This window comes from Danio rerio, chromosome 6 (assembly GCF_052040795.2).
Source record: "Danio rerio strain M-AB ecotype USA chromosome 6, GRCz13ab, whole genome shotgun sequence".
Taxonomy (NCBI): domain Eukaryota; kingdom Metazoa; phylum Chordata; class Actinopteri; order Cypriniformes; family Danionidae; genus Danio; species Danio rerio.
Window position 1 is genome coordinate 3,819,325 of NC_141026.1, and position 12,433 is coordinate 3,831,757.

The window sequence follows — 12,433 nt, forward strand, 5'->3', positions numbered from 1 at the left end:
GTTTTAAAAACGTTACATTAAAATACTTATTACTCTGTAAATAATTGCACTTTCATGCAAATGATGATAAAAGTGAGTTAACAGTCTGACATCTGTCTGTCTTTATATATATACTGTGTGTGTATATATATATATATATATATATATATATATATATATATATATATGTGTGTGTGTGTGTGTGTGTGTGTGTGTGTGTGTGTGTGTGTGTGTGTGTGTGTGTGTGTGTGTATGTGTGTGTTTGGGAGGAGGGGGGCGCCAATGGATAAGTTGTGTCAAAAGGGAGGCCCACTGTCTTAGACTTTGAAAAACCCTGGGTTAAGGGGTAGGGTGGGGTGAGGGCAATACAATTTACAGTTTGGACAGTATAAAATGAATGGAAACCTATGTAATGTCCCCACTTTTCACAAAAACAAACATGTGTGTGTGTGCGTGCGTGCGTGCGTGTGTGTTCGTGTGTGTGTGTGTGTGTGTGTGTGTGTGTGTGTGTGTGTGTGTGTGTGTGTGTGTGTGTGTGTGTGTGTGTGTGTGTGTGTGTGTGTGTGTGTGTGTGCGTCTGTGTGCGTGTGTGTGTGTGTCAGTCTGTCCAAGTGCTTTCAGCCAGAGTTTTCTGAATTGGTGTTCTTTCATTGGGGAATGGATTATCATCTTTATGGAATTCCACAAAAATGGTTTTGCCACTAAAATCTTTTAGATTTATCTTTCCTCATCTCTCTGAAGATAAGAGCCTGAAGATAAGAGCCTGTACTCTGAAGATGCTGTGCTTATAATAGACAACTCGAATACATTCCTGCTGTCTCTTAGTATTCCGCTCAATGAAGCCTCAGGTTTTACCTCCACTGTAAATAATATCTGTACATTTGCAGGTTTCTGTACTTTGTGATTCATGTTTTCCCCGTTTATTCATGCTTTTGTGTTGTATTTTGAGACCTAGATCTTTCTTCCAACAACTTTCAACCTTGAAAAGTAAAAAAAAAGTTACTTTTAATAACATTTTTAATAGTTTAAAGTGAAATATTTAACATAAGCTCTGAGAATGTAGTTCTATATACATTTCTGGAGATCGCGGATTATGTACACGAGACTAAATCGCAACAAGATTTAAAGAGTTCACACTTAGCTGATGATTGATTATACAGTTTCTTTGGCATGCTGTCCCAGGAGAGAGCCCTGAGCTCATAAGATCCTCGAGCCCGGGGCTCCCTCCTGTTTGCAAGGCGAGAGGGGAGTTTGAGCTGAGGTAGATCTCAAGAACTCCCCTGCTGTAATAGCTAATGAACAGACATAATTGCTCTTAAGAGATAACTACTTACTAGGAGCATGTCTATGGTGGCGATTTGGATCAGTCAATTAACTTAAGCTGCATGTTTTTGAATGTTGGGAGGAAACTGGGGAACGTGAGCACAGGGAGAGCGTGTAAACTCTGCACAGAAACGTCGGCTGGCTTGGTAAGGACTAGAACCAGTAACGTTCTTGCTGCGAGGCAACAGTGCTAACCACTGGGCCATTGTGCCACCTATCTAGGAAATGAGGAGGAGCTGGGGTGAAGGGGGGATTCTTCAAAACGAAGAAGGCTGTTATATGGAACTCAGGGTATTTATTGTGGCTCAGGAATCGTCTGATTGCTCAATCATGAATTGAATAATGCGGGACCAGCAATGATAAGCACGTGATCCTCTCGAAATTAGTTTAGAAATTAACTGCACTTCTCGTTGAGGTGAAAAGTTGTCTCGTGAGTTGTGATGTTATGATGGAGTGTGAGGTTGAATTTAGCACTGAAGATTGGAGGCAGGATTGGATTAGAACTCCACATCAAGTGCTTTGCACACACCTGACAGGCTGACCTCGGAGTTGCACGTCACTCGTTTTGGATGGGAGAGTGTGACGTAACCAATTTTTTTTTCAAGGGTTCAAGGGTTGCCACATCCAAAAGCAGAGGTTGCTACAACTGCGGCCACATGCATTAACCATGGTTTAACATACAATGGAATAGAACTTAAAATATGCTTAAAGTGACATGGAAACAGTGCAAGGTCACAAAGTATATATTTTATTATTAACTATTCACCTTATTCTTAGCCGACGAGTGGCGCATGCATTTGAATATTTTTGGCTCGAGACTTCCAGTCTCATTCACTTCCATTATTTTTTGACATTAAAAAACTGCTCGTTTCACTGTTTGATGTTGCAAACTGATATTTTCTTATTATATTATTCTACTTGGTCTGTGTAGTCATGTAAACATTTGTTTGTAGAGCAAGTAGTTTGACCGTTTTCTGCCGTTTATTATTCCTAGTCATTTCTCCCATAGGTGACTGAATCGGAAGTTCTACAACAATTGCGAAAACAGGCGCACTTCCGCATTTTAGAATAAGATCAATATAATGAGTAAGAAGCCTTTAGTGAGGTAGAAAATGTACTTATTTTGTTCGCCCGGCTTTTGAAGGGAATGAGCAATTTCTCTTCAACTTGTTTCTTTGTCGACCTGGTTGTGATATTGCTCAGAAGACACGTCAAACAGAGACACCAGTGCCAAATTTACACAATTGTTTTCCTTCTTTTCTTGGGTCTAAATAGACCAAGAAGAAGCCTTTTTAACTTCTCTCCCAACCTCCCGCTGACCTGCAGCTACCCACACTAGTGGACGCTGCTCTCTCATTGGCTGTAGGTAATCACTGATGTTATTTTCAATCGGAAAGCATTTCACATGGCACGACAGCTGCAGGTATTTAGCATGCCAAATATCTCATGGCTGACAACGACTCATCTGCGATTCTCTTAGATTGCGTCTTTGATAGTTCACACTGTGTCCCTGCTAAAAAATCCAGCTTAAACCAGCCTAAGCTGGTTGGCTGGTTTCAGTTGGTTGACCAGCCTGGTTTTAGAGGGGTTTTGGCCATTTCCAGGCTGGTTTCAAGCCATTTCCAGTCATTTGGAAAATGACCAGCTAAAACCAACTTAAACCAGCTTGACTAGCCTGGTTTAAGCTGGACACAGCTGGTTTTTGCTGGGCTCCCAGCCTGATTAGGCTGGTCAAGCTGGTTTCAGCTGGTCCTCTCCCAGCCTGACCAGCTAAGACCAGGCTGGAAATAGCTGGAATTCAGCCTGGAAATGGCCAAAACCCCTCTAAAACCAGCCTAGTCAACCAGCTAAATCCAGCCAACCAGCTTAGGCTGGTTTAAGCTGGATTTTTCAGCAGGGGTGATTGTTATTCACGTGAACAAGCACTGATTTGCCTTTGATTCCAGGCATTTATATATGTTTTTTTTTTTATTTAACCAGAAAAAAACCCCATTGAGATCAAGATCTCATTTACAAGGCCAAGAGTTCTGCAAAACACGATTTATAAAAAAAAATAATAATAATAATAATAATAATAAAATAATGTAATAATATTAAAAATAAATATAAAATTAATATAATATGAAAATACAGTTCAGTTTTCCAGCTTTACCACATTTCAATATATTAAAAACACATACATTGAGAAATGGACTGTTTTTTTTTGTTGAAAAGGATAGAGCGAAACAATGTCATTGGGATGAGCTCAGATATCTTTAGTTCAGACTGAAGAGCTTTCCAGGATGAGGGGGCGGCATGACTAAAGGCTCGTCTAAAGGTTTGTCTGCAATTTCTTTAAACCTGTTTGCTAGTCGGGCTAAAATCATTCATTCTGAACTCAGCATAAGAGTCATTGGTCAAAAGATGCTGGTCCTGCAGAAAATCACTATCTGATCTTGTTCTGATGCCCTCATAGCTCTCACTCTGCCTTATAGAGGCTGATGTTGAGCTGTCATGGGCAGCTATGCCCTGTTAAATGTCTGAATGTGGGTCTGTCTGAGTCCCCAGCCCAGCTCTTCCGTCTCTCTCTCTGTTGTCTTTTCTTCTGTATTAATGAGTCGTGACAGTGATATCGCTCTAAACAGATAAAGAGGCGTCTCTCTCTCTCAATGGTGGTCGGCTCTAGTGAACTCTGTGTTGCCACAAGCAGTCTATCCATCATGCTTTAATGTGAAACGCTGAGGACTTCCCACTTTTCAGGACCCAATGGCTCCACCAAACACATGCTGGAGATAAGACTGACTACTCCACGCGGGGAAATGAATTGAATGTGATTGAGGAAACCCCTGCCTCGCTGCAGCTTTTAAACACAGTTTAAAAGTTTTAGATGATTCGTGCGTTCCTGTGATCTTCTGCTAGAGAGATCGGGGAATTGTGAGGCTATAGCTGTGAAGTGATAATTAAAGTCAACGTGAATCTCTGTTTGCAGCCTATTTTACTTTAACATGGTGACGAGTTTCCAGTAGGAACTCAAATAGTCCAGAGAGAACTAGATAAAGCGCACTTCAAGATGTGAATAGGGATGCAACGATTCTAAATTTTGATTTTAAGATTATAGTCTAATGAATCACGTGTGCAGAGTTACTGAAGTTAGTCCTGCGCGCTTGCAGTTTTTTTTAGTTACTTCTTTGGTTTGGTGCGTTAATCTGATCGTTACTATTATTCAAAAGAAGGTAATGATTCGCACTCAATTGCTTCATACTGTTTTTATTTCTACTTTTTCTTACATTTTACGGGTGATAACAGACAAACAGACGTTTCGGGACGAAGCCTTCCTCAGTGTGCCAATCTTCTTTTGAAGATTATAGTCTAAGAAATAATCACGGTTTCATGGTTATCTCGATTATTTGCATGAATTGATTTCAAAACCCCCACTAGTTTAAAACTAGTTTAAAATTGTTTTAAATTTCGTTTTGCACTTCGGGCCCAACTAAATATTTGTTGCGTTTGTAATCATTTAAGTTCATTTAATTGAATATATAAAAATCAGTGGATGTTATTGATGCATTTATTAGATAAAATTGCTCATTCAGGGCTCTATTTTGTCGGTCCATGCACAAAACGAAAAGAGCAGGGCGCAAACGCTTTCAGGGCGTGTCAGAATCCATATTTGCTATTTTAAGGACGGGAAAATGCGCTTTGCGCCGTGGCGCATGGTGTAAAAGGGTTGAGTTTATTTTCTTAATGAGTTATAGGTGTGTTTTGAGAATAAACCAATCAGAGTCTCATTTCCCATTCCCTTTAAGAGCCAGCTGCGTCGCACCATAAGTGCATTTGCTATTTACAGGACGTAAAGTAAGTGAAAGTGTAAGAACTGAGCATTTCACTAGCAAACAGTTCACAGTTTTTTAAACTTTTAAACAGAGCATCTACTGCGTGAGAATGAGAGATAATCGATTTACTTTCACTTTCGCTCTTGTAGATAGGGAAACCTTTACGCACAGACATCAATTAGCCTATAAATAATTAATTTTGTTTGTTTAGCGCAAATATTTGTTTTAAAACTATTTCTAAATTCAGTTCTAATTTCCAGCAAACGAATAAATGAACAATAATAACAAAGTGTGCTCAAAAACCTGAGTTATATCCTAAAACACATGCTGTGCCCCATACTGTATGGTCTAAAACGTGCAGGTGGGCAAATCTAAGCTTGTTTTTAATAAAACAAATATAAATATGGATATAATAAATAATACTGCTAATAATAATAACATTATACAGAAGCAAATTGTTATGAATGAACTGAAAAAGCCTCCCGAGATGAAGAACGCAAAAAAAACTGTGGTTTTTCATATTTATGTAAGCTATAAAATAATATGTTTTGTAATATTTTAATTCTTTATATTTATATCCTATAAATATTCTCATTATATCCTATATATAGGCCTATCCTTAATATTTAAATTTTTTCATATGTAAAGATATTTGCGTATTGCTCTACATTGTGTGTAGGCTATTAAGCAGTGTGTAAGCGAGGCACAACTCTGCGCTGGAGTTTAGACCGGACTTGTTTTGGTCTAATGAAAAATCTATTATAGTTTCTCAAAATAGCAACGCGACAGCAGTGCGCCTCAAAAACACCTTCCTTTTTAGACCAGAACGCCTATGGACGCACATATGAGCGCTAATGCATTTGCTATTAAAAGAGCGTGGCGCAACGCCTCAAAACGACTCTTGCGCCAAACTGAAACTAGCAAACAAGTATTGCGCCGCGCCTTACGCCACGTTGCGCCGAGTTTATGATAAGGCCCTAAGTGTGCTTTTGATCATTATCAATGCACCAGCAAGAATTGACCCTGAGGTGAAACTATCGCGCCACTGCTGCTTCAACGACGCTCACACCTCTATACTACAGTATGCTTTGCATGGGTTCTAGTACCTAAAGAGTAAGCTCTTGAGTAGTAGCTGTGAATTAGTACTGTAGTACACACTATGATAGAAAATATATGGGTGTTTATAAATAAGCAGTAGCACTGAAATACATACTAATACTGTATATTGATTGTAACAATACGGATGTGACAACGGAGATGAGGATCCAATAGCAGAGTCTTTATTATACAAGGAATGGTCAGGCAGGCAAGGGCCGATCACAGGAGCAAATAGTATTATTTGGACAATCCAAAAGAGAAGTCAAAAACAGGCTAAGAGGTTGGTCCAGCGGGCTAGCATCAGAAAACAAAAAACAAGGCAAAGAATTAAACACGGCAGAGCAAGGTGAGGAGAAACGCTTGGTAATGTGTACAGGTAACAACAATGGGTGTGTGTGTATGCGTGTGTGCATCCATGTGTGTGCTGTATAAATAGTCTATGTAATGAGTTCTTAAGCAGCTTCAGCTGTGCAAGTTTTTAATCAGTCTGGATGAGAAACCGGTGTGTGTGGTGCATGCTTGAAATTGTAGTCCATGTAATGGCGGATTTGTTGCCCTTTAGCGATCTGCAACTGCTAGATCGCCGATACTCATAACAGTGAAAAGATGAAATGTTAAATCAGCTGCTTGAACAGATATTGGTTTGGTGTATTTTCTATCCACTGGGAATGTTAAATGTGTGTCATTCCTACTACTGCATGTGGGAGTGTTTGTAAAAAACAAACTTTAACCTGTCCCAGATTTGTTATACTTTTGTTTGTTTGTGATGCATCCAGACTGCACTGTCACATGTCTATATTCAATAGGAAGCAACTTTAAACAGTGATTCTCGGCCTCCTGCAGTTCTTCCAGACATCAGCTTCCCTCATTCTTGGCTTGTTTTGCTTGAGACGACTGTCTTTAGACGCTCTGATGGGTTTTTCAGTGTCTTATTTTTCATCAAATGTACCCTCTCGAGTCTAGATCTACGAAAGCGTAGCTGGCAGACCCGGTGCTGAAAGGAATAAAACCAGAATTATGACCTTCTGAAAATGATCTAGATCTCAGGGAATAAAAGCAGATTCACATTAAGCACAGACCCCATCGCACATTCATCATGCTGTAATAATTCCAGTGAATGCAAGAAAACAAAGAAGAGCCTTTCATGCTTCAGAAATCCTGCATCGATTGTAATTTAAATCAGAATGTTTAAAACTTTGCATGGCGCAGCATATGGAGAACAGGATTTAGGCATTGTCCTTAAGTTGTAAAGATGCAGAAAGAGCAGCTTGAAAACCAGAGGAAATTGTGATTATATCGCCACTTACAGTCCAAAGTCCATGTCTGGTCCTCAAAGGATGTAATGAAACTGAAAAGCACCTTGACCTAGGGCTGGACAATAATTTGATATCAATATACATCGCGATATATTTTCTTTCAATATCGGTGATATGATTTTTAAACCCATATCGGTATTTCAATATAAATTTGCATATATATATTATTATTATTATTATTATTATTATTATTATTTTATTTTATTATCAATAAGATCCTATACATTGTATCATTTGTCACTGAATGACTTTCAGAGCTCAGGCGTGAAGAGCATGATCATGTCACTTGCATGATGACGTACATCACAGACATGCTGCTGCCAGCGCTCAGCAGTTCGCTCCGTCGCAGAAAGTTTTAGCTACAAAATATGAGTCCTGAATACAGATGTGTATGAACAAGCTTCCACGAGTAAGAACCCACCATGCAGCTTTTGCAGCAAAGTTCAAGCTGAGCGAAAGCCGAAAGAAGGCATGTGAGGAGCTCCAGTATAAACTGCAAACCTTTCACAAATGGCGAAAAGGCGTGTATGCTAAGTACAGCGAATAAACAGTTTGCAGCAGTGCTTAATCTGAGCCGGATCTTGCTCCGGGAAATGTCAGATATTCGTGTTTTGCGTAACTTGTGCGTTGTGAATACCTGCATGTTTGTGTATGTGAGAGAGAGAGCTAGCAAAGCTGTGTGCAGTGTTGTCAGATGTTGCTGACTGATTCCAGCCAAAAACTATACAAAACTCGCCGAAATGCAAAAACAACCGCCCTATCAAATTTGAAAAATGCCCAATCTGGCAACACCGGCTGAGTGCAATGTGTACGCGCGCACTCACATTAAGGCACTTTTGTCGAATAGACCTTTTACGCAAAAAACGGAAGTACGTCAACAACGTGTAAACCCAGTTCCGGTATGAGTTTTTTGGCGGAGAAAAGGCAGCTAGAGTGTTTTCGGCGAGCCTGAGTTGTCTTCCGAAGTTAATTAAATAAATAATTAAAAACATGCAATTAAAATAGGGGAGAGCGGGGTAGAACCTAACACAGGGCCAGGTGTAACACACTTGTTTTAAATACTTCCACACATGCTAGTATGATAAAACTTCGTGTATTTACTAGATGTCACAGCAATAAATTGTTTCATTATTAAAAAAATATATATTTTATTTTATTAGTTGAGTTTCGTGAACAGCTTATATTATTAACATTAATTTGTTCAGGTAGATATGCACAACGGTACACACAGGTGACTAGCGTTAGCTAAATACACTATGAACAATCTTAACTGCAGGTGGGATTGTGGTAAAGTTGGTTTTATATTTGCACATTCAGACTTTCCCTTTAACAATATAGTTACTTTAAAGTATTATTTGCAAACTCTAAATAGCGAATCATAGTAGCAGCCAATGACTATCAAAGTACAGCATTGTTCATAGTCAAATAACCAGTGTTAATGTTGTTTTCAGGTCATGTTTGCATGGTAATTTCGATCGTATATTCAAAGTAACATGGTAAATAATATAGAGACTTCTAAATGAACGAATGTGTGAATATAAAACCAACTTTACCTCAATGCAGGTGGGTGTGTCACGTAGTCATGATCCATCCTTGCTGCCTTAACCACCATATCGCTATCTTCATAGCATAGCTGTTTATACTGACGTTTGTAGGTTCTGTCATATACTGACTCCCTTCTCAAAGGAGCTGTAAAGTTGTTCCAAGGGAATAGGCACGGGACAACATCACTCTTCAGGCGACGAACGACGCAGCCACCACTGTAATCATCCGGAGCGAAGTGCCGGCTGCAGACATAGGTGCTACCTGTTTTACATTAAAACTATGCCCTTCCTCTCTTCAGATCGCCTGTATCCATTTAGGTTTCAGGTTTGGAACCACAGGAAAAGAATGAAATAAAAGGTAGGGCTGTTTTTGGTTAGAAGACGAACAGCCTGGAACACAACAGAAACTGCGATTCTTCGACTCTGCCATTTTTCGTATCTGCCGCTATGATAACAGGAAGTTTTAATGCACTACATTGACGTATTTCCGTTCGAAAAATGCGGAAGTGCGTAAAAGGTCTATCAGCTTTCTTACATTTACAATCACTTTCATCGATTGGTGATTATTGTTTCGCGCGCAGTGAGCAGCGAAGATAAATAATGACATAGTGGCCTACTAAATAATTTTCAAAAATATAAATATATAAATAGACTAAAATATATAAGAACTATTTTATGTGAAACCTTTCAATTTAATTAGGTAGTTACATACACAAATATAAATAGACAGATATAACCCTTAAAGGACGTTCAAGATGAAAAGCAACCAGAACTGTGAATGTACTCATCTGTTTGTAAAGGCTAAATACAAATAAAAAGTGAACATCAATTTTTGTCCTTTTTTATTAAGAAAAAAAGAGCCTAGAGGTATTATAGACTTTGCAAATTTGTAGGCATTTGTAGGTACAGACATCTATTGTGTTCGTTCTTGGCAGTTTTTTCCTGGCTTTTTAATTTTGTCCATATCGATATCGGAATTATATCATATCGACCGAAATTAAGAAATATATCTTGATATAAATTTTTGCCATATCGTCCAGCCCTACCTTGACCAGGTATACGCGAAATTGAGACAAAGCTGCGTGTCCTGACTGAAAGCGTAAAGTTTAATGAAAACCTTGAAACGTACTTCAGCAATATTAAACAGACATGTCAGACATGTGACAGCTACCTGAATGATGAAAAAGCACCAACCGTACAGCGTGTCTCTGCCTGCCATCAATTAACCCCTCTCCCTCTCTCTCTCTCTCTCTCTCCCAGGAGGCCGTGATCAGTGGTCTTCTCCCTGAAACCACATATTCAGTGACTGTAGCCGCGTACACCACTAAAGGAGATGGAGCGCGGAGCAAAGCCAAAGTGGTGACCACAACAGGAGCAGGTGAGAGTTGTGAAGTTTAGAGTTTAAGTGCTGCAGTATTTCCAGAGGTGAAAAGTTCAGCTGCAGTCACCTCTGAGCGACCTTCGCTGCATCACTTCAGCTGTATTTGCAGCTCAGCGGCCATTTCATCAGCTGAGCAATCTGGCCCGGGTGCTGGAGATTAAAGAGAAGTGGAAATTAATTCACATCATTCTTTTCTAAGGCAGGAGAGGATTTGTACAGGTAGTGCATTAGGGGGAATACACCAGCGTGACCTTTACACTAAAATAAGTCAGTGTGGGGTTGGAAAATTAGTGATTATGAATAGTGTTTTTCGGTGATATGTTAAAAAAAAAAAGTACAGGCATTTGTATTTTTGAAAGATTGTAGAGATTTTGAAGATTTTTTAAAATAAATTAAAGACATTGTTTTGAGTTAAGTCATCGTTTAGGTGTTCACCACCTGGCTTCTGCTTTGTGCACAAACGTCTTTCAGAAACCGTAAGCGAACTGCTTAAAAAGATGTTATCATTGAATGTTTTGGTCACACAATAAGATTTCATTAGTTAATGTATTTACTGATGGTGATCATTTACTCTGGCCTTGCTCCTTCTTATCTGCTCTCACTTCTGCAGATCTATGTGCCCTCCAGAAACTTGCGTTCTGTGAATGAACATCGCCTCGTGGTTCCATCCCAAAGAGGGAAGAAATCACTTTCGCGAACGCTCACGCTCAATCTGCCCAGTTGGTGGAATGAACTCCCTAACTGCATCAGAACAGCAGAGTCACTCGCTACTTTCAAGAAACGACTAAAAACTCAACTATTTAGTCTCGACTTCACTTCCTAATCTGCAATTGCCTCTTTGAATATCACACTAACTGTACAAAAAAAAAAAAATTACTAATGCTACTAATACTTCCCCTTCTTAGACTTTACAGACCTGAAACTTGCCTATAGCACTTATTCATTGTTGCTCTTAGTTGTGTAAATTGCTTCCTTGTCCTCATTTGTAAGTCGCTTTGGATAAAAGATAAAGATAAATGACTAAATGTAAATGTAAATGTAAATGATGGTGAACAACATGTAATGTAATGTAATGTAGGGCTTTGCAATTAATCGAAAATCCGATTTCGATTTCGATTATGGCTTCAAACGATTATGAAAAACCATCAATCGAGATAAACGATTATTCCATTATTTACCGCCCCCTGTCCAGTTGTCCTCACTTGTTGCTCTTAAAAGCGCGAAAGACCGCATGCTTATGTGTGTGCGGCGCGCAGTCAGAAGCATGCGGTCTGCACTTGGTCTCATTCGCACATTGTGACGAGCAGAGAGCACACACATCTAAAGTCATTAACGGGAGCGCTTTAATGTTCAAATAGGTGTCAAAACGCGGTGTTTAGTGATTATTCATATCAACCCTCATTTTGTAATAAACAAACGAGTTGAGGATCAAAAGATGCGTGAAAGCGAAACCATTAAAGTAACAGAGCACAGCTGCTTTCCAGATGTTTTATCATGATTAATAAAACAACGAGAAAATCCCTCTTTGCTCTTGACTGAAGACTTTTGTTGCTAAAGTGTTTTTCTTACGGTGAAGATGCTAAAAGCACAGTTTGTTTCATATTTTTATTATATTGTATTTATTTCTCTTTCCTTTGCAGGGAGGAAAATAATATATGCAGTTGAAGTCAGAATTATTAGCCCTCCTGAATATTAGCAACCTTTTTCCCCTAATTTCTGTTTAATGGAAAGAAGATTTCTGAACATAATAGTTTTAATCATTCATTTCTAACAACCGATTAATTTTATCTTTGTTATGATGACAGCTCATAATATTTTAGTAGATATTTTTTTAAATACAAGCAAATTCAAAGTGGGATTCAAAAGCTTAATTAGGGTAATTAGGCAAGTCATTATAAAACAGTAGTTTCTTCTGCAGACAATCAAAAATATATATATTGCCTAAAGGGGCTAATAATATTGACCTTAAAAGAGGTTTCA

The 12,433-nt window shown here is 38.8% G+C and overlaps 1 protein-coding gene across 26 annotated transcripts in view; it reads left to right on the forward strand.

Moving 5' to 3' along the window:
* ptprfa (protein tyrosine phosphatase receptor type Fa) overlaps positions 1-12,433 on the forward strand; it is a 566,130-nt gene that overhangs the window by 473,308 nt on the left and 80,389 nt on the right. For all 26 annotated transcript variants that reach the window (XM_087254905.1, XM_087254894.1, XM_087254901.1 and 23 more), the window contains one exon: positions 10,333-10,450. In XM_087254905.1, the coding sequence (XP_087111031.1) occupies positions 10,333-10,450 (118 nt within the window). The remainder of the gene's footprint in view (positions 1-10,332; positions 10,451-12,433) is intronic.